Source organism: Gobio gobio (genome assembly GCF_949357685.1).
Source record: "Gobio gobio genome assembly, chromosome: 8".
In the NCBI taxonomy this organism is placed as follows: domain Eukaryota; kingdom Metazoa; phylum Chordata; class Actinopteri; order Cypriniformes; family Gobionidae; genus Gobio; species Gobio gobio.
Genome location: NC_137114.1, coordinates 12,795,517 through 12,818,907, shown reverse-complemented (window position 1 = coordinate 12,818,907; position 23,391 = coordinate 12,795,517). Strand labels below are relative to the sequence as shown.

General features: G+C 38.0%; 1 protein-coding gene across 1 annotated transcript in view; it reads right to left on the bottom strand.

The window, feature by feature from the left end:
* Positions 1-1,360: 1,360 nt before the first annotated feature.
* The window catches only part of atm (ATM serine/threonine kinase), an 86,593-nt gene continuing 64,562 nt past the window's right edge, over positions 1,361-23,391 (bottom strand). The window contains exons 44-62 of the mRNA XM_079823511.1: positions 21,359-21,478; positions 20,678-20,912; positions 17,032-17,205; positions 16,794-16,913; positions 15,373-15,590; positions 15,077-15,284; positions 14,874-15,002; positions 14,638-14,778; positions 13,575-13,713; positions 12,082-12,164; positions 11,828-11,968; positions 11,488-11,604; positions 10,925-11,074; positions 10,631-10,796; positions 7,569-7,655; positions 7,371-7,485; positions 6,407-6,470; positions 6,181-6,326; positions 1,361-2,153 (exon numbers count right to left, since the gene is read on the bottom strand). Coding sequence (XP_079679637.1) covers positions 1,973-2,153; positions 6,181-6,326; positions 6,407-6,470; positions 7,371-7,485; positions 7,569-7,655; positions 10,631-10,796; positions 10,925-11,074; positions 11,488-11,604; positions 11,828-11,968; positions 12,082-12,164; positions 13,575-13,713; positions 14,638-14,778; positions 14,874-15,002; positions 15,077-15,284; positions 15,373-15,590; positions 16,794-16,913; positions 17,032-17,205; positions 20,678-20,912; positions 21,359-21,478 — 2,734 coding nt within the window. The 3' untranslated portion in view covers positions 1,361-1,972. The remainder of the gene's footprint in view (positions 2,154-6,180; positions 6,327-6,406; positions 6,471-7,370; positions 7,486-7,568; positions 7,656-10,630; positions 10,797-10,924; positions 11,075-11,487; positions 11,605-11,827; positions 11,969-12,081; positions 12,165-13,574; positions 13,714-14,637; positions 14,779-14,873; positions 15,003-15,076; positions 15,285-15,372; positions 15,591-16,793; positions 16,914-17,031; positions 17,206-20,677; positions 20,913-21,358; positions 21,479-23,391) is intronic.

Genomic DNA, 23,391 nt, shown 5'->3' with positions numbered 1-23,391 from the left:
CCCGTCAGACCTCTGTTCATCTTCAGAACACAAATGAAGATATTTTAGTTGAAATCTGATGGCTCTGAAAGGCCTCCATTGGCACAATGCACAGTTCACTCTCAAGACCCTTAAAAGGTACTAAAGACGTCGTTACAAAGTCCATCTCACTACAGTGGTTCTACAATAACTTTATGAATCGGCGACAATAGTTGTTGTGCAAAAAAAACCCTAAATAACGACTTACATAGTGATGACGATTTCAAAACACGGCCTCATGAAGCTTCGAAGTGTTATGAGTCAGCGAGTCGATTCAGCAGTTTGAATCACCAAAGTCAGAAGTTTGGCGGTTTGACACGCGATCCGAATCATGATTCGACTCACTGATTCATAACGCTTCGAAGCTTTATGAGGCCTTGTTTTGAAATCGTCATCACTATATAGATGAACGGAGGTCTTACGGGTGTCGAACGACATGAGGGTCAGTAATTAATGACAGAATTTTCATTTTTGGGTGAACTAACCCTTTAAGGAAACCCTTTAAAATAAGCAAAATAATCTGCCAATGGCATAAGCAAAATAATCTGCCAATGGGGTAAGCAAAATAATCTTGTTTTCTGTTTGAATTAAGATTATTTTGTTTACCCCATTGGCAGATTATTTTGCTTATTTTAAGCAAAAATTCCCTTCATTTTGAGTTATTTTCCCCCAAAACAAGACAACAACTTTTGCTTCTCTAGTAAATGCTTCTTAATGTAAGATTTTTTAGATATTTGGACTGAAAACAAGACAAAAATACTAAGTTGCATCCATTGATTCGCCATGTTTCTCACTGACACGCCCCCAACTCGTACAGATCGAGGCTTAAAGAAAATCCTGAACTTCCCACTGGTATTTACAACTTCCTGGTGGCATTCATGTGCGTTCAACTCATAAATACGATCTTTACAACATGACTTGAACGCACCATAACTAGGGCCTTGTTAAGACACTGATTAGCTGGTTCAGCTGTGTTTAATTGGGGTTGGAGCAGCCCACCAGGACCGAGTTTGGAGACCCCTGAATAAGGGTGAGAAGAACTGTCTCCAAACATATAACATGCTAGAAACATAATAATCACTGCAATAATGATCCAATCATAGACTGGATATAGGCCAGGCAGTGTATTTTACATTTGATTACTGTATTTCTGTACCTGAAAACTGTTAGACCTACAGTATAAAGATATATAGTTTTAATGTAAAACGCCCCATTTATACTGAGAAAAAACATCATTATAAAACACGTTGTTTGAAAACCCCTGATCAAGATTCCTACTGTAGTTCCTTGATATTATGGCAGTTCAATTTGTATTATTTCCTGTGGACTAAATGAAAGACACTTTTAGTCATCTATTTACTATCAAAGGTTTTGTTTTAAACTGAAATGATAGAGAACTAGACAGCTCAACCGTGATTTATTGTGCATCCAGCCATGAAAAGATCAACGATTTCTAAGTAACAACTGTACTGTACATAAGGAACACATTAAAACATGAACCAAACTTTCAATGCATGTGTGAGCTTTTTGTTTAATTGTACTCTTTCTTTTTCAATTCAATCTATTAAGTAAACATTCATATTTAATACATACAAAACTTGTGGTGATATTGAATGAAAACGTTTTCAATTTGTTGCAGAAGCATTATCGTTTCCAGCATGTTTTAAACAAAACCATATCAACTGTTCACTAGATGTATTAGACTATAATGATCATTGCTAAGTGCTAAATATACTTATTTTATTTAATTATATACAGGCTAGTAGTGCAACATGTATTACAGATGGACATTCAGAGTTGATAAACATTCCAATGCGTTACAAAGCGCCTGAGAATACAGTCGGAAGGCATTTCCCACTGTACCTGCTATTTGCTCAATTGCTTGTTTAGACGGCTTTATATGCCGCGTTCTTTGGTATAAGTGGCAAGTGCTGCATCAACACAAGCATGTGTATCAGACCCAGGCCTGCCATCCGGGGAAGAGGCGGCTGAGGTTTTTGGGGTCCATTGCCTGCTGAATGAGGAGGTTTACCTGGCCGCCCACACTGAGCACCGTCCCCTCCTCAACACCCTTCAGCTTCTCCTGCAGTCTGAGTAACACCCGCTCCGCCACTTTATTAAAGCTCTGACTGTCACTGCAGAAACACACAACACATCATCACATCATCACATCATCACTGTGCCCTGAAGCTTTTGTGAAACCAGACTGTTAGAAATATGGCAGGGAAATATATGTGTACACACGCTTAATACATCTGTATTTGTATTTAAAACCTTTATTCAGATTAGTGTATGTGTACTGTATTTTGTTCTTATTACTCTTACCAAACTCTATACTGCCACACAAAGGTAAAATACTGTAACTACATTGTGCTGAGGAAAATGGAGCCAATTATGACAAAATAAGCACATTCACATGATTTTTGACACTGATTTAACCCTATAACACCTACTACTATATCATTTGATATGGAAGAAATCATCTAAATTACCAACATGATCAAAAATGGCTGAAAATCCTGTTGTACAAAATCTACTACATGCCTCCTGTCGTCTGATTTATAACTTTATAAGAAGTAAAAGCAAGTCTTTACTGATTTTTATATTAGTAAACGTAAGAATAATGTTTATATTGTTTGTAATATTTCAAACAATGATGAACTTTTACTGGAGTGAAACTTAAGTTGACTTGATTATCCATACATCATTAATTAGAAAAATCAAGTCAAAGTGTGACTGTCAAATACGATACATGAGGCTTTTGAGGAATACTTTTTTTGTACAATCATCATTGCATTGCATTATATGTTTTTCGGTAACACTTTACAATAAGGTTCATTAGTTAACATTAGTTCACTACATTAGTTAACGTTAACAAAGATAAATAAATGGTTTATAAGTGCAGCTCATTATTAGTTAATTTCGACATTTACTAATACTTTATTAAAATCATGTTAATGCACTGTGAACTAACATGAAAAAAGCTGTATTGTTATTAACTAACGTTAACAAAGATGAACTAATGCTGAACAGAGCTGTTGTTCATGGTTAGTTCATGTTAACTAATGCATTAACTAAAGTTAACTAATACAACCTTATAGTAAAGTGTTACCTGTTTTTCCCATCCACAATAAAAACTAAAAACAGAGCTTTGATCATGAAATCATTTCATTGCATATCATTTTATGCAAGTCTGCTGTTATAACAATTACATGCGAACATCTTTTATTTTTGGCCATATAAATATCGGCAACTGCACCAAAATTTATATTTTTTGGGCTTCTGAAACATGTTAAAATGTTTTTTTTCCTTGAGTGTGAGATCTATATTTTCCTCTATCATACGATATGAGCCACAAGCCTGGTGTATCAGGCTTTAACCCTTAAATGCACACCTCTGGCCTTTAGCGTCCCGAAACGTCATTCACTACCCTCCTCCTCATTCATTTTTTTAAAGTTAGACATCGACAATCTTATAGTATTCCTCAATCAATCAATATTATAATAATTGAATGCCTGCTTTTCCACTAGTTTTTTTGTCAAAATTGTATAGGGTCACTAATGACCCGAGGTGTGTAAGATTGTACGTATTTTTTTCTGCACAATAATAAATGAATCTATAATGACGAAATAAGTGCAATTCACCTTTATTCCACAAGGTGGCAATGTCTGATACACAATTATGAAGAGACGTTTCACTCAGTTACATCAGACAGAAAACGAAACAATAATATATATAATCTGCAAAACTTGAAATGGCTCAGCGATTTACTGCAGAGACAGTACTGAACACATTCAAATATTACTGTCACTGTCACTTGATGATGGATCTGTGGAAGGAAGCTGTCAGTGATCAAAATATTGATTTTGAAGACGTTGGAAATGAGTTTTGAGAATATGCATGAGATGCTGAATGTACTGGGAAATGAGTTCTGTCGAGGACAGTGATGATGGAAGGGTTCAGTTAGAGCAGATGTTTTACACCAAGCTCCAAAAGGTAACGAAATATGTTTAATTTTATTCTTCTGTAATTGTTACTCTAATATCAGGAGTTTTATATATTATCGTGACAGGTATAGATCTATCCATGTTAGATCCCGAATATGTAAGAATGGTTGGCGAAACAGTCATGCATTTAAGGGTTAAAACTGCAAAAAGCTCATGAGGTGTAGTTTATGATTAATTGCACAGACTTGTACACTAGTGACATTCTTCCTCAGCCGCGTTTCACAATTTATACCGAAAAAAGTGCATGAATTTCACTCTCAAAAGGGTGTACGAACCCTGAAATGGTACCATGGTTACAGTTAGCGTTACTACATTAAATTCATGGTGAATGTTGGTGATTTGTGGACTGGAAAGCCTTCTATAACTTGTTTGTTCATGGCACAATGTTCCTCCTGGTTTCCACGTCAGCGCTGTGAGATCTGATATGGTTTATAACAGAGAATTCTGCACTGAATTTGAACACTTCTCACTAAGCAGTTTTGATTTATATGATGTTTAATGTTGATGATCATGTTATTTTACATATGCATCTGCTTACATACGATCACTTGTTTTTTTTGCGTCTTCTTCGCCTGTGTTTTGATCAGGAGATTCTGTACTCATTCAGAAGATGCGTAATAGCACCCCCTAGGCTTATGACAGTGAAAATATGGAAACCCAGAAAATTCTGTGTTTGGCGGGGAAAGAGTTAACAGTCGGCTAGACGTCTGAGCTCTTTTGGGGCCCTTTAGAAGTTTTGACATGCTCTGACGTGTGCTTTTTTCAGTTGCTTATAAACATATTAATGGCAAAGGTGTAATTACACTGTATTCAGCACAAACGGGGCTATCATACATGTATGTACATGCTTGTATTGTTGAGAGAATAATGTTTATGCGTGGTTTTTGAAAAAAAAAGTTTTAAAATGAAGGCCTCAAAACACACAATAGATATGTGTCCACAAGACTTTTGACTCATGGGTGTTGTTGCCTAGAGATTTTGCATTGATGTGAGAATCATTGAGCCTACTCATTCACATAAAACAATCCAATGATTTAAAATTTGTAAGACACTTTTTCTTTACAAAGCCAGTATGCGAGGAGGGATGAAAGATCATGAATAATGCTGGGTATCACACCTGAGAGACAAAAGAATGCATAATGACCTGCATAATGAATGAGCTTCAGGTATGTGACTGAGAGGGAGCAACAGGACAAAGGAAATATATGTTTTTGTAGTTTATCTAGAATGTAGTCAACAAAGGCCTATTATATTTTAAATTATCAAAAGATTTGACTACACTGCAAAAAATGCTCTTCTAATTTAGTATTTTTTCTTGTTTCCAGTCAAATATTTAAAATTCTCAAATCAAGATTCATTTACTAGATAAGTAAAATTTTCTGGGGGGAAAAAATAAAAATGAAGTGAGTGATTTGTGATTTATGATTTATACCATGATTTATGATTTATAAAACCAATTTATTAAAACAACAATTTATGAGAATAAAACCATGTTTTTACTCCAAACTTACTTTATATCACAAGTCAAATTTTTTAAATAACCTTCTGTGATCTCATTTGGCTTCATATCAAAAAATCTGACAGAAAATATATTATTTCACAATATTCTGCATAATGATAAAAGCTATGTTGAATAGCATTGCATTATAAATATAATCTTTTATGAATACACCCAACATGGTATAAAGAACACAGATAAACCATAGATTGTCGCGATTGTGTGTTTAAATATAGGCTAATAGTTTGGGCTCTGTTGTTAACCTTTAATATTATAGTAATGGCAAGTAAGGGCTCCCTATATAATTAACACTTTACAGCATTAGCAGAGATCATTTTTTTATCTTTAAGAACTTTTAGTTACAATTGAATCAATTTAAGGACAGACACAATTTGTTCAGTAAACCACTGTTTAATAAAAAATAAAAATTATATTTAGTTTTCTCTTCCCTGCTGTACCAAACCTGTACCGAACCATCACTTCAAAACCGAGGTCCGTACCGAACCGTCAGTTTTGTGTACCGCTACACCCCTCTTGATGTTACATTATTTCAGCAAAAACAGCTGACGAACAGGACGTGAAATAGCTCAACCGAATGGAACAGAACACAGGACTCTTAAGAAGAGAAATGAATGCCCATAGAAATGAGTGTGTTACCTGGCCTTGCGGTGCGTGTCGATCTCGTCTCCACCCGGCGTGGGGTGGAGCGTGGCATTGAGCTCCGCCTGCTCGTCGTGCTGCTGCAGGTAGAAGGCTTTCAGAGGGTTCATGGTCCAATCAAACAGAGGGTCGTACAGCAACACCTGCACACACACACAAAATTAAACATTAATTTACTGACAAATGACACCTGTCATGAGAAGGTATAAATTAACCTGCTTACCTCCACAATGGTCAACAGGGCTTCCTGAGAACTCCTCATAACTTCCATTGTTTTCTCACAACATCTAAAGAACATAATAATAACTGTTCAGTTCCTTTCACAGAAATCAAAATACTTTTTGATTATAATGTCACAAAATACCAAGAGTCCTATTTTGGTGTTTTTACACTTGAATCATTTCAGTGGCCTGTTACATGTTTTAGGGTAGGTTTAGATTTGGCAAAAACTGGTTTAGATGAGGTTCAGTGGGTTTACAACACTCAAATAAAGCTTACATTAAAAAAAATATATATATATAAATTTGCAAAACTGGTGTAATGCATATTTGAGTCATGAACAATGTTTTTAAACAAGTTTCAGTTGTCAAATAACATTTAAAAGTGTTCATTTTTGGACGATTTATGTCAGGCGGTACAACCCAATAGTTGTTTATACACTGTAGTTGTACCAGACACCATTTTAAATTGTTTTCTTACTCTGTTCATTTGTTCGGACAGTTGCACCACCTGATATTTTGGGGTTTAAGATAACAAAACGAAATGAAATGAATTCCATGAATTCAAACTAAACAGTTTTATAGAATAAAGTGATACATGTAATGAATCTATCCAATTATTTTAAAAGGAAAAAATGCACTTGGACACAAAAATATGCACGTCATGTCATTGACCTACATATATACCTGTATATATGGCTTTATAAGATCATATATTTTTGGCGTTTTTTGCATTTTGGTTCCAATCTCTTACCCAGAGTAAACCCTGCACTGGAGCAGTGTAGTTACCCTAGCAAAGAACACTGCTGAAAACCAATCCATCTTCTTGAGCCCGAAAAACTGGAGTTTGCTCAAAGTAAACTCAGACGTGCGACAACAGGCCACAGGGGTCTAAAGACATATGATATGGCATTCTTTTGAAATGACTCAAGTGTTAAAAACACCCAGTGTCACCTCCTTAAGACTCACCTCCGGAAGACGCCCTCCACCCCTGTGATGCCCATCCCATCCACAATGTCTCGAGACAGTCTGAACGGAACCGTCTCTGGGGTGGGTAAGATTTTACCCTGCTCAAACGCAACACCTGTGCAGAGACGGCGAAAGTGAAAATGAAAACACAAAAAGAGCCAAGATTTTCTGAAGCGTTAGTTGTCTGTGTACACATACCGAGGTCTATGTGGACCAGTTCTGCCGTCTGCTCATCAATAAGAATGTTCTGAATGTGCCGATCGCCCAGGCCAACGATGTAACCCACTGTCAGACACAGACACATCACTATTTTCACATTCAGGAGTAATATTGCATTTTAAAAGTGTTCAGAAAATCTGAGGCCAGATGCATCTGTGTTCTGTCCCGCAGAAATAACACGTCACCAGGGTCAGAAATTAACTTTTTCATTAAAGAGCAATATTTGCTCCCGGAACTGATTTCCAGGGGGATTTCCACCTTTTGGGATCTACAGCAGCAGCTGCTTACAAGCGTGAATCCTGAAATGTTTTGTTCAGTCAGGAGATTGAAGTACCTGCTTGAATATGTTTGTTTAGCTGAAATCACAACCACTTTCTAATGACCCATAGCAAAGTTTCACCACGACTGACAGCGCATAATTAAATAAATGAGTCCAATCGAGGCGCAAGTCCACCCATTAGATATTTTATAACTAACAGAGTTAAATGCTTTGTAACTGGTTGCAGAGAGTACGTTTGAGCCGCGTGTCTCGCAGCCTCGTAAAAAGCAGAATGCTGTATGAACAGAGACATATTAAGCACAAAATACAAGACTGACAACTGTATTCTAGTGCTGTGTAAAATTTCATTGTTTTGAGGTAGGCTGTGGCAGAGTCCTGCACGCGCGTGGGCTGCAACATTTGATGTAACGGGTGGAATAATATTTACGTGTCGGGTGCAGTGCGGGTCGGACGTGCGGTAGGCACGGGTGGGCTGCGGGTCTAATAGCCGAAATTATTTTGACTCAAACCGGTACACAGTGATAGGCAGATGCTTCCAAACCGTGCCGTGATTGTGTTCACGCTTTATCTGCAGACCGTTAAAGGCTTCTGCGCGACTTGCCTCAATCTGATTGACAGCTATAGTGATTATATTAAAGGGAGCACGCTTTGCCTGCTTTCTGTATTTAATCTATTCACAATATGAAAAAAAGTTTTGGCCTATTTTTCATGCTGGTAAAAAGAGGACCAATGGTCACATATACACTGCAGAGTTTCAGAAGAGCGGTGTTTAAATGCAGAGTGAAAATATATAGGCCTACAGCTGCAAGAAAAAGTATGTAGACCGCTTGCAGAATCTGTGAAAATGTGAATAGTTTTAACAACATACGAGAGATCATACAAAATGCATTTTTTTTTATTTAGTACTGTCCTGAATAAGATATTTTACATAAAAAAATTGTACAAGACAAAAGAATAGCTGAATTTATTCAAATTACCCTGTTCAAAAGTTTATGAACCATTGATTCTCAATACTGTGTCGTTCCCTGGATGATCCACGGCTGTTTTTTTGTTTTGTGATGTTGTTCATGAGTCCCTTGTTTGTCCTGAGCAGTTCAACTGCCCAATGTTCTTCAGAAAAATCCTCCAGGTTCTGCACATTCTTCAGTTTTCCAGCATCTTTTGCATATTTGAACCCTCTCCAGCAGTGACTGTATGATTTTGAGACACATCTTTTTACACTGAGGACAATTGAGGGACTCAAACACAACTACTAAAAAAAAAAAGGTTCAAACATTCACTGATGCTCCAGAAAGAAACATGACGCATAAAGAGCCAGGGGGGTGAAAACTTGTGAACAGGATGAAGAGGTCCAAATTTTTCTTATTTTGTTTAAATAAAAATGTTTTTCATTTAGTACTGCCCTTCGAAAGCAACAGAAGATACTTGCATGTTTCCTGGAAGACAAGTTAAGTACAATTTACCTTGATCTTTCAATTCAATAGGTTCCCCTTCTGGAGCATCAGTGAATTTTTCAACCTTTTTTAGTAGTTGTGTTTGAGTCCCTCAATTGTCCTCAGTGTAAAAAGATGTGTCTCAAAATCATACAGTCACTGCTGGAGAGGGATCAAATATGCAAAAGATGCTGGAAAACTGAAGAATGTGCAGAACCTGGAGGATTTTTCTGAAGAACATTGGGCAGTTGAACTGCTCAGGACAAACAAGGGACTCATGAACAACATTACAAAACAAAAAAACAGCCGTGGATCATCCAGGGAACGACACAGTATTGAGAATCAATGGTTCATAAACTTTTGAATGGGTCATTTGAACAAATTAAGCTATTTATTTGTCTTGTGGAATATATGTAAAACAATTGTATGTAAAATATCTTATCCAGGAGAGCACTAAATAAAAAAATAACATGCATTTTTTATGATCTCTCTTATTTAGTTTAAATTATTCACATTTTCACAGATTCTGCAAGCGGTTCACATACTTTTTCTTGCAATTGTACATACAATATAGTTTACATGACAGATGTCGCTCTCTCTCTCTCTCTCTCTCTACTTCTTCTTCTTCTTTTTCATTGTTAACATAATGGGCTGCGTGTCTTTATTGTTCTTGCATGAACTCATAATGCATGTTTATTGCTTACGTTACATGAAATAAATAAATAAATGTTTTTTGTCTACTCCTTGCTGGGAAATTTAATGCAGGTGCGGTTCGGGTCGCGGTCTTCATTACAAAAAAAGTCAGGTTGGATATGGAATTAAATGAGTGTTTCTGTCAGATATCGGGTCGGGTGTGCTGTTAATAAAGCGGTCGCGGGTTTATCAAACAGGACCCGAGGCTGTGGTTTTCCATTTCGGTTTTACAGAGCATGCAGAGCACCATTTTATTCTGTCTCTGTTTAAAAAAAATGTCAGCATGGCCGGGAGCCGCCATCATTGGGAAACATAAATAGCTTAATGAAACAACGCATTAATTTACGAAATCGTAATAATTGATTATGTCGACGTGACGCTCCGGTCCTAGATGCAACGTGAGCAGATCTAAATGTAATGCTGCAATAGTCACTTTTCATTTCACGTTAATCACAACGGCCGTATTATATTTACTTTAACTGTACAGAGGTACCCTTATCTTGAATTTGGAGGCATTTTGTTAATTTTGGGAGTCTTTTTCCCCAAGCCCCCGTTAATTTCCAACCCTGCGTGTCATCTATAATCAGTTTTTGGTCAAATGGAAAACCTGATAATAATATATTGTGTACGTGTACCAATAGAAGAGGTGGCCACACTGCGAGTGTACGCTAGCTGTCTCTCCAGCCACACCGCAGGGTCCAGGAAGCGCTCCATGCAAAAGTATCGAAATACTGGCCGGAATTTCTGGCACACCTCTGTGAAAGCCTGAAGTTTGTCATCAAATTCCAGCCTTTGAGCCTCCTACACCATTACAAAGAGAACATTTTTTAAGACAATCCCTAATATTACAAACAAACTGTTCATAGTAAAATGCCTGTAAGAATGAATTAGCAGGATGACAAGTGAAATAAGCCAATGAAATCCAGTACCATCATTTTCTTGCGACAGGACATGTTGGGCCAGTCTTGTGGGCGGAAGCGTTTGTGTGCCCCCTTCTGTGGGTCCACCAAAAACTCTCCAATGGGCACAGTACCAGAACACCACTCCAAAACACCACTGCGCTGGGAAAACGGCACCACCTGGTACAAACACATGGCTCAGTCTTGATAAAGTCATATGTACATATTCATTATATCTCTAAAAGCTCTTTTACTTGACCCACACACTGTGCATTAAATCATGTATTCAGATCGTTGCTAGCTATCGGTGATTATCCTGCTTATACCATGGTCAATTGCTGGCATTGCCAAGTTAAAGCTGTTATTGGTGTTTGCAGTGCAACAAGTGTGATTCAATGAAAGCAGCGCATTAATATCAGGTTTTAATGCACACCATTCAGCCAATCAGAATGGAGTATTCCAACAGACCATGGTATAAAGCGTTTAAGTTTAAATCATAAACATCATCAAACATCTGCTGAATTCTATTAGTAACTGTTTTAGTCGATTAAAATAAATGTGCTATTAGTATAGAGTATGCAAGGTGTCTTTACTTTGTAACGGCGGATGTTGAGTTTCCTCTTGCGAGTTTCTGCATTGCGCTGCAGAAGGGTGGAGCACATATGAAAGACCTGCTGCATCACTGCGTCCTGCCTCAGATCATCCTGACCCTGTGTCACGACACATAACCTCACTTCAGAATAAATTATACAAAAGACTGATTGGCAAACATACACAAGTTTTAAACACAAGACGTGCAAGCAATTTGGGCCGATTTTGTCCCCACTCTGTATCGAACACAAATTTGTTTTTTTTTCTTCTTTGTAAAAAAAAAAAAACTTTTAAAAAGGAGAAAAACTCTGAAGAGGTGGTGGTGTTTTTGGATAACCAGACCTTGACTAGCTGTCTCCTGCTCTTGCCATCTGAACCCACACAGTCAATTATTTTGGGTAGGTTGACGCCTCCAGCAAGGTGAAAGTGAGGTTTGAATGACCTGACAGTCACAAGGTCTTCATATTTGCCTGATGGGTCCACCTGAAAGAAATGCCCACACACACACAACAACAAACTCAAGTAACCACATCACAGAGCAAGGGCTTCTCTGACAAAAAAAAGAAAACAGATTCTCTTTCAGTCAAATTTGTCACCTTGATGTCCATGGTGGGAATGATGACATCATTGAGGTCTTTGATTTGCATGATGGGTTGTTCCGGTGGAATAGGTATGGCTTCTGCACAGAACAGACAATCAGATTTATCAATAAACAATCTGTAGTCAGTATATATAACATTCATAACGTTGATTATTTTGGGCAATTCTCCAAGTGCCTCTTCTTTCATCAAATTAACTTCCCCTCCCTCATCTCATCTCATCTCTTCTCTGATGAAATGTTTAGTGCCGTGAGGGCGGAGCAACCTATCACTCATATGAGATCACAACAATATGAGTGCAAATCACAACCATACAATCAATTCCCCATGGACAAAATCAAGTCCCGCCCTACATTTGTTCTTGTTCGAGAAGCAATTAACTCAGATATGTCACGATAGGGAAGAAAAGACTAGTGCAACTTTCGTTTTATACCAACTTTAATAGCAGTTATTGCACCCTATAACTGTAAAATTCTGATAGGAACTAATTACAGTAAATAACTACGAATTAGTCAATTAGCTGGTGCTTGACTTAACATAAAGTATTACAAATGTTGTGGGTGAAAAAGAGATTTTAAAACACTTAAAAAAGAGTAACAAATGGTCAGTAAATGGAATTACCTAATCCTAAGAAAATTATTAGCCCACTTCAGGACATTATATACAGTTTTATTTATATTGATTTCATATGAGATATGCAGTATTTGCAATAAGATTTGAGACATGTCTAAGGTTTTAGTTTTAAACAATGATGTGTAATTAATTTTTTTGCCAATTAACTCTAAATACAAAAAAAAAATACATACAAATTATAATTACAATGTTTAAATTAAAAGGAAAATAAAAATGTTAGGGTGGGTAATAATATTGACTAATTAATGTCTACACTTTCATAATGAGAGAATAAGAGTGGCCAGATTATTCACTTAGGTTTGGAACAACATACAGGTTTATATTTTGGTGAACTAATAAGTTATCACTCAGTAGAGGCTAGTTAGTTTGATAAGGGCTTTGACAGTAGCCGCTTTTCCATTGCAATTGCGAATTGAAAATACGGCCAATGGAAAGACATACATAGACCTACCACGTGGCATAATTTTTGGAATGACTTATCGTGAGAGGACATTTTTTTTTTATGTCACATAACTTTGGTTAATGGCAACCGTCATTTTGCAATAGTTATTTATCGACATTTAGAAAATATTGCAAAAGTTTTGCACAAATCTGTAATGGAAATGCGGCTATTGATAAACTAATACGTCCTATATATTAAAGAAAACAACAATTTGTGAGAACATTTAACAGCAGTTACATTTTTTCTACAATTAACTGAAAATCAGCTCAACAAATAACATATCTATTACTTATAAAGTAAAAACTGGATCTGTACATTTATTGCATAAATATTGTAGGACACCAAGTTGTACCTATTAGTGCAAACTGACTTGCATTATAATGGGAACAGACAGTAAAAGTTAACTTTTACTCACTCTTTTCAGTTTTATGGCGACTGGCGTCCATGTATGCCAAAGTGATGTAGGCATTGCAAAGTGTCTCAATGTCTTTGACCATCTTGGCTCTCTTTTTACGAACCACGTCAATGATCTTACGAGAGACCTCAGCCCGTTCCTACAGAGCAACACATTTGATGAAGGTTTATCATTTAGTAACAAAACGGTTAGTCAGGACATAATGCTACTGTAAAACTTTTAGATTTCTACATAGCATTTAGACAAGGCATTGTTTCTGAACTGGTGATCTTCTGTTTTGAATGGGTCGTGGAGTGTGTAGTCAAGAGAAACAACAACAGCAAATGTAATTCTAAATGTTTTACTGATGCAAGACTTTTATTTTGAAAGACGTGCGTAAATGCTGTTGACTCTTCTGTCAAACGCAGTTTAAGAGTCCCTGAGAAAAACGCGTTGTTCTGATTCAGTATCTGCGGTCAGATGAGATGTTGTTAGGCTATATGCCTGTCATTATTCTAAAGTTATCTTCGTAACTTGTTACTAAATAAAACGTCTCTCACCAAACAAACTTTCCTGTCCTGTCAGATGTACTCTTCTACTGGAGCACGCTGTATATCACTTCACTATACATAAATGTCAAATGAAATTACAAGCATGCAACTTTGTTGTAACGTTGTCTATTAGCAAGATAACGAATTTACAAAAAAGTACCAATAAATGGTATGTTGGGTGCTTGTAAACTATTTTTGAGAAATAAATACTTGATTCAAATTCCTAAAAATATTGGTCGCTGCATAATGACCATGGGAAAATATGGGTCCCATGGCCGAACCAGTTGAGAACTACTATTTAGACATTATCACTAGACATGAAAGACTCCTAGAACAGTGCAGAAATGTCTTCTCATAACAAATGTTTAGCTGACGCTGCCAACATTTAAAAGACTATTATAAACATATGCACCAGTAATATATGATAATTGGGTTTTGAATTTAAAGGTACAGTGTCTTATTTTATTTTTTCATTTATTGATATACTGTATTCATTTCATGAGTAGATTTATTAGGTCTTATGTGTTTTATACCAAGTCCAGCGGTGAAGGTTGGCGGGCACTGCTCTTGGATGAACGACTGCGAGAAAAACTCTCATCCTTGTTGGCGTTGACCAGTGCCAAGATGATGAAGAGAGTGTGGTGGGGGTGGTCAATGGATGACTGACAGATCAGCTGATGACAAAACATATTTTAGATGCGAGTCTATGGTAGATTTCACTAATGAGGTTAAAATTCTGAATAAAAATGAAGGAGTATCTGAATGTTACCTCGTTTAGAACATTATGGAAGCCCACGTCCTGTGAGGTCACGGAACTGGACACTTTAGTGCCCATTCGAGCAGCTAACTGGTACATCAGGGGCAGGAACTTATATGATGGGATTTTCTTTACACCGCTCTAATAGAAACACAAATTACAACACCGAATCTATAGATTCCAGACCCGATTTAGAGACTTAGATGTCGCCATACCTTCATCATGTCATTCACGGTTTTGACATCGGCATTCTCCAGCCAGAGGGAGGCCAGTCTGAACACCCAGGTGTCATGTTCTTCTCCCAGCTCCAGGCACTGAATGTAGTTCTCCACAGCCTTGAGGAGGAAGCGGTTGCGGTCGGCCTGTAGGTTAGCCAATGCCTTGACGTCCAGCTCTAGTTCTCTCTGAACTTTTACTGTGTATCTGCACATGAATAAAAGACATGTTTAACACTTTGCATACCTGTAACTGGTGAGCAAAAGATTTCTAAAATAGATAGCTTCATGCTGACCTGTTGTTGCCGACCTTCCTCTCCCGCATAAGGTCAACTTCCTCCTTGGCCTTCTCCAGAAGAGCATGCTTGTTCTCAAACTCAGATGACTTCATGTAGTTTTCGATGCTCTGGTACTGTGCATCAGAAAAACGGGCAAGCGAAAAGAAAGCCTGGGTCTTCTGGCTCTGTAGTTTAGCGTCTGAACCGCCGCAGTGGTCCTCAATGACCTCCACAGCCTATCCAACAAGAAGACATCAATCCAAAAACAAAGGTTATGGTACCATGGTATGACATTTAGTCATTTATGCATTTTGGCTGGGTGCAGGGTGTTCCCCAGGGCTCTGTCCTGGGCCCCTTACTCTTCATTATTTACATGCTTCCTCTTGGGCAAATTATTCAAAAACGACGAGACAAAAATTGTATGCCACTTTTAAACTGACTATCTCTGTCTCCTTAATGGAATGTATTTTGAAACTTAAGAGACTGGACGACCCAGAATGATCTAAAACTCAACTTCTCTCACCAAACTGTCATTTCTTCATCTCCACAACATTGCCAGGCTGTGTCCTATGCTTAGCTCCACTGATGCTGAAACCTTGGTTCATGCATTCATTGCATCACGTCTTGGCTACTGCCATGCTCTTTTTTTGGTCTTCCCAATAATTTAATCAACATGCTCCAGTACATTCATAATTCTGCTTCAAGGGTTCTCACCTTTTCCAGTAAGGTGTTCTCATATCACCCCCATCCTTCGCAATCTACACTGGCTGTCTGTTTCTTATCAAATCCAATATAAAATCTTCCTTATCGTTGTCAAAGCTCTCCACTGCCTTGCTCTACAATGTATCTCTGATCTTTTTCACCCCCTACTCCCCACTTCACTTGCTTATGTCCTCCAGCAAGGGTTCTCGTTACAGCTCGCTTTAAACTGTCAACATTTGGAGGCAGGGCGTTCAGTGTTGCCACTCCCAAATTATATAATTCTCTTCCTCAATCTCTCTGGGACATCTCCAATATCCCTGACCTCAAGAAAGAACTGAAAACCCACCTCTTCTTTAAATGCTAATTCTAGATTTGTATGTGATTTTGTGTGTATTGCCACATTATGTACTATTCACTTGCTCTCTCCTAATTTATTGTTGTATTTTTCCATTATTGTATTGTAAAGCATCCTTGAATTGGGAGAAAGGCGCTATATAAAATAAACATCATTATTATTACTACTATTATTTTTATTGTAATATCGGGATTTTGGTTTCAATTTGATTAAACATGCAGCCCCACTTTGATATTGACCATTGTACAGAATTATGATATTGATATAGAATAAGCTTTATAACAAATGCAATGACACTAGAAATGACACTTATAGACTACTTGTATGTCACTGAATTTCTTTTATTTCCCATCATGCCTTGCAGAATATATGAGCGCATTACCCTTTCCAGATATTTCTCCAGTATGATAGCAGGGCTCTCCAGACAGGATTCAGCCAACCAGCTTCCACAGAGTCTCAAACACCCAGAATACACCGGCACCACAGCAGGGTTCACACACACCTGCTCACACAAAGACATTCTGTGATATTCAGGAGATATGCAACTACTTGGCACATTTGGCATTATCTACACCTGTGAAATGGACTATAGATGCCACCTTAACCACATTTCAACTCACCAGATCCTCTAGTTTTTGGATCATCTGTTTGAGCAGCCCCAGAGCCAGCCCGTGTTCCTTCTTCACCCAGAACACCTGTGCCTCCTCCAGCTGGCAGGCCCATGAGCTGCTGCCGCCGTCGCCACCACTTACCAGGCTGTGCTGCTTCATGTGGAAAACGGCTCGCTCTGCCAGCTAGAACAACACATGGATAAAATGCCTTTGCATTATATAGCAAAATACCAAAAAGGGGGCATTTTATTTCATGATAGCGCACAAACACACTTTAAAGGGTTAGTTCACCCAAAAATGAAAATTCTGTCATTAATTCCTCACCCTCATGTCGTTCGACACCCGTAAGACCTCCGTTCATCTTCAGAACACAAATTAAGATATTTTTGTTGAAAGCTGATGGCTGAGAAAGGCTTCAGATAGGCCTCCATTGGCATTCAGTACATTTACACTCACAAGACCCATAAAAGGCACTTAAAACGCCGTTACAAAGTCCATCTCACCACAGTGACTCTACAATAATTTTACGATGCGACGACAATAGTTTTTGTGCGGAAAAAAAAAAACACCTTTATCCAACTTGTTCTTGTCTTCCGTGTGTGCCTCCACGACACATGCGCGAGAATATGACGCAGATCTGGCGTTCGGACACATGACCCAGAAGCGATTTGTTTACAAGCAGAGGAAGACGCGCGTATCTAAGCTGTTGGATTCTACATTGATCGTGCTTTAGGTCTCGGCGTAGTGCTCAAAATGGGAGCAAGTGTGCATTTCATGGATTCCCGAACGCCGGCGCTAGATTCAAGATTCAAGAGATTCAAGAGTTTTATTTGTCACATACACAGTTATATACACAATATACAACTGGCAGTGAAATGTAAACAGGTCCGCTCCATGGACAGTGCAAATAACAGTTACAAGAAATTAAATAGAAATAGAATAAAATTAGAATAAAAAGTATTAACATAAGTAGAATTATAAATAAATCAAGTAAAAGATAAAAATAGGAAATAAGATAAAAATAAAAATATAAAAAATATGTCATACGCTACGTCATATTCTCGCGCATGCGTCGTGGAGGCACACACGGAAGTCAAGAAGAGGTTGAATAAAGTCGTTATTTTGATTTTTTTCTGCGCACAAAAACTATTGTCGTCGCTTCGTAAAATTAGTGTAGAGTCACTGTGGTGAGATGGACTTTGTAACGACGTTTTAAGTGCCTTTTATGGGTCTTGGGAGTGTAAATGTACTGAATGCCAATGGAGGCCTGTCTGAAGCCTTTCTCAGCCATCAGATTTCAACAAAAATATCTTCATTTGTGTTCCGAAGATGAACGGAGGTCTTACGGGTGTCGAACGACATGAGGGTGAGTAATTAATGACAGAATTTTCATTTTTGGGTGAACTAACCCTTTAAGCTAAATATTTCACTAAAAAGTGTTAGGTTATAAAACATGAAGCAAAAGACTTATCGTTCAAAATGATGATTGATTTTTATCAGCAGCCATATCACCCTGACGCCCAAGACTGGTTTCCCACTGAAGCTAAGCAGGGTTAGGATGGGAGACCAACTGGGAAAACCAGGTAGCTGCTGGTAGAGGTGTTAGTGAGGCCAGCAGGGGGCACTCACCCTGTGGTCTGTGTGGGTCCTGACACCCCAGTATAGTGATGGGGACACTATACTGTAACAAGCACCGTCCTTCGGATGAGACGTTAAACCGAGGTCCTGACTCTCTGTGGTCATTAAAAAAAAATCCCAGGATGTCCTTCGATAAAGAGTAGGGGTGTAACCCCGGCATCCTGGGCAAATTTGCCCATTGGCCCCTGTCCATCATGGCCTCCTAATCATCCCCATACACTGATTGGCTTCATCACTGTCTCCTCTCCACCAATCAGCTGGTGTGTGGTGGCCGTTCTGGCGCAATATGGCTGCCGTCGCATCATCCAGGTGGTGCTGCACATTGGCGGTGGTTGAGGAGATTCCCCCCTTCTATATGTAAAGCGCTTTGAGTGCCTAGAAAAGCGCTATATAAATGTAACAAATTATTATAATTTATAATACAACTAATAATTATTAATAATAATAATTTGTTACATTTATATAGCGCTTTTCTAGGCACTCAAAGCGCTTTACATAGAAGGGGGGAAAATCTCCTCAACCACCACCAATGTGCAGCACCACCTGGATGATGCGAAGGCAGCCATATTGCGCCAGAACGCCCACCACACACCAGCTGATTGGTGGAGAGGAGACAGAGTGATGAAGACAATCGTATATATATGGGGATGATTAGGAGGCCATGATGGACAGGGGCCAATGGGCAAATTTGGCCATTGGCTACACCCCTACTCTTTATCGAAAGGACATCCTGGGATTTTTAATGACCAGAGAGTCAGGACCTCAGTTTAACGTCTCATCCGAAGGACGGTGCTTGTTACAGTATAGTGTCCCCATCACTATACTGGGGTGTCAGGACCCACACAGAGCACAGGGTGAGCGCCCCCTGCTGGCCTCACTAACACCTCTACCAGCAGCTACCTAGTTTGCCCAGGAGGTCTCCCATCCAGGTACTGACCAGGCTCAGCCCTGCTTAGCAGCAAACTTTATCCATCTTTCACTTGTGTTCTCCACACACACATTACATTAGAACACAACACTTCAACAGACTTTTTGTTTCAAAATAGTAATATAACTATTTTGACTATTCTTCTAATAGTAGTCCCAACACAATTTTACTTATGAGCACAACACTACCGTAGACATCGGCGTTTATATCCAAACTATACACTTTTATCCCAGTACTTCTGTGATAATGTGAATTTATTGTTCTGATCCGGTGTGGTTTAAAAGACGTGTTTGTGAAGCTGTTTCATCCCTAAAAATGACAATTGCTCTCTCTGGATCAGCAGCATTACCAACGCAGATATGAATAAGTGTGATCTTGTCGCAGGTTTAATAGTCAGAGCCGAATCGTTGTTATTTAGGAATAAGATTGTGTGGATGTTTAAATCAAGATTGAGATCTTTAAACAATTAATCATGCAGCTCTATCACCCAGTGATATACTAAACATTTTAAATACAATACATCCTACTTTACCTGCATATACATTATGCAGCATACTCACACTCACAATATGTATATATTGAATACTGGCTGCCTGATTGTTTATATTGTATAAAAATGGGAATTATATTATCGCTCAGCAAAGCTGGACATATATCCAACTTTTTCCACATATGGTACACTCATGTAAAGCAATGCATAATATATAGCAAATCTGATTTTTTTATTTCTTTGCAAAACGTAACTATATTATTGGCCAGTTCTTTATATAAACTTAGATATGTAAATATGTCCAACTTTATCTGCATACATACAGTATAATGTTAAATATAAAGTATATTATCGCCCAGCTTAACGACTATAAGGCATGAAGGTATTAAGAAGTTTTAAACGTTAGCATTATGATTTTAAAAAGCTGCTTTAAAACAATGTGTGTTGTGAAAAATGTTACACAAATTCTTTTTTAATTTGACACTCTCTGGTTGTCAAACTTTGTGGAACATGTTCATATGTTAATATAATGCACTGCACTAATGACAAATGTCCGCGAGCCAAAAGTCTGGCTAATTGACATGCAGAGATGGACAGACCTGTGTGTTTCCTGCAGAACGAGCCAGTTTGCACAGCTCCATCAGGTGGGACGAATAGGCAGAAATCAGGTACTTCTTCCTGTCTGGGTCTGTCTCTGAGGAAATCAATGTTTCCTGTATGGAGGAGCGTAAGGCTAAGACTGGCTCCACCAGACTGAAATCACTGTTGGTTAAGAGATCAGAGTGCTGCTGCCACTTCCTGTAGACTTCATTGAGGCTGGAGTCAGTTACAGGCCTGGCAAGAACAGAAACAAACTATACATTAACTTTTAGCCAAAAAGTCTTATACGTTCATTTCTAGAGTCTGGATCTATAATCTAAAGAAAAAGCACATAGAAGAGTCATATGGATGACAAATTGAACCCAATTTAAAATTAAAGGGTCATGAAACCATAAATGTTACAGTTATGGATGCTGGGTAAGTTCATCTAAAAAGTAATTCATTACTAGCTACTAATTACATCTTTAACAGTGTAATTACCTTACTAGATACACTCTTTAAAAAGTATTGCATTGTTTATTACTTTTTAAATCCCATATCAACCTCGACCAGTTGAACAATACATGGAAAATTGTCTTTTAATTCCTTCAAATAAATAATATTTATTATTTATTATATCATATATTTTATAGGAATAGTGCTTTTGCTTCTATGATTCTAGCATGAAAGTGGACTCTGACCTGGAGAAAAGCTCCTCGACACCCCGCAGTTCACTGATCCTCTGCAGGTTACAGAGAGCAGGATAGAGTGAAGACACGGCCTCCAGACTACCACGACACAACTCCTCGACCTCATGACCTCTGACAGAACATGCAAACACATACAGTTCAGACGGATGATCCCTCATGGACAGGATCTATATTTGTAATTGCTACTCAAGTCATAAAGTGAGGACAACAGACATCCACAAAAACAAAAACATCCACTAATTTTCCCGGTGTAAAAGATAACTTTTGGCAATATAGTGTTTGGGATGCCTGCCTTTACATGCAAATGAACTTAAAATGCATCTCATTCTTAATCCGTAGGGTTTAAAGATCCAGTGTGTGGTATTTATGAGGATCTATTGATAGAAATGCAATATAACTATGTTTTCATTGGTGTATAAATAGTTTTTATTACCTTAGAATGAGCCATTTCTATCTACATACACAAGGGGTGTAACGAAATTCAAACCGAACCGAAAAACCGTGATACACCACCCACGGTTCGAGCCGCGATACTCTCATGTGGAACCGAGCGCCTGCTGCCCCAGCCCCAGCCCCAGCTCTCACTTCACCTTATGCCACAAAATCATTTTTTTCCATTTGATTAAATAGTAATCAGTACACTTTTAACAACAAATAAGAGCTGTATTTTTACTAAATATTATTAGAATAATATTATTTACTAAATATACACTAACTTTTGTTTTCCAAGTGCATGTCACGTGATCGCTCAAGCTGCATGGTGGAAGGACAAAGAGAGCCAGGTTGGCAAAATGCTACCTTGTCCCTGGAATCCCAGAAACATCGTCATTTTCGTAGCTTGTTACGAAATAAAAAAATCTCTCTCACCTCAGAAAACCGCTTTCCTGTCCTGTCAGCCGTTATACTGCACTCGTAGTGATGACATGCGCATAGTATGTCATAAAGTGCAAGAAAAACTAAGATGTCAATTATGAAATAAAAGTAAAGGACCAATAAATCACGAAAGTGGTTCGACGTGTGTGAGCTGGGCAGGCATGTGGTTATGATGTTCATACAGATCATCAGGAGCAGTTTTCAGGTTTCATTAACAGTTCATGAAGGATTGTGTATTCGAAATGGTAACTGTTGTTTCCATAACCCCACAATGCCACTTTATTTTCACTTTATGTTATTTTGTTTATTTTTAAACTAGTGTGGTGTACTTTATTGTATTAACAAAAACTGCTATTTAATATATTTAACTTATAGGCCTATTTATTCATCATGATTAAGTAGGCTAAAGTGGGAAATTACTGTGTCATACATTTTTATGAAATAAATATGCTTTTTTTTAGGGATGCACCAGTTGACCGGCCAAAAAACGGTTTTCTTTGTATTTTTCTGCCGATTTTTCTGGAAGTGCGCCCGTGTGCACATACGCCTATATTGCAATCATTCGCGAACATGTCACTTGTGTGTTACAAACGGAAACTGGAGAACTGAGGGAAGAGACGAGATACGCTGAAGGGAATGAAGAGCCGCTTTCCTGCGCGAGCTGAAGTTGCGCGAGCTTACCTCTCCGCGCCTGCACAAGCGCAGATTGTGAGCGTTTGTTCAGCTCAGCTTCTCACGTGTTGGATCGGATGAGAACGAAACAGACAACTTGTGACAAAGCCGAAATACTTCTTTTTGTAGCCTAAAGAAGAACATGCGTGCACTTTAGAAATGAAATACTATCAGTTCTGTAGCCTATAGTATGATCATCTTTATTTTACCTTAAAATTACATTGACTTAATTTGATTTAAAAAGCACTTGCTGTAGAATCTTTTTTTCGTTGCACTAAACATTATTTGATTTAACATTTTGGAACAATTATATACTTTGGTTTTATTTAATTTCACTGGTAAAGACTTTTGTTCTTTACACTGAATTAAAAAAAAAATGCTGATTTAAGTAACATCTTTGTTTGGATTGCAGAATATGCAGTTGTTGCCTTTAATTTCACCTTTCAGCCTTTTAATTTCCAATTCAATTTCCCGTTAAT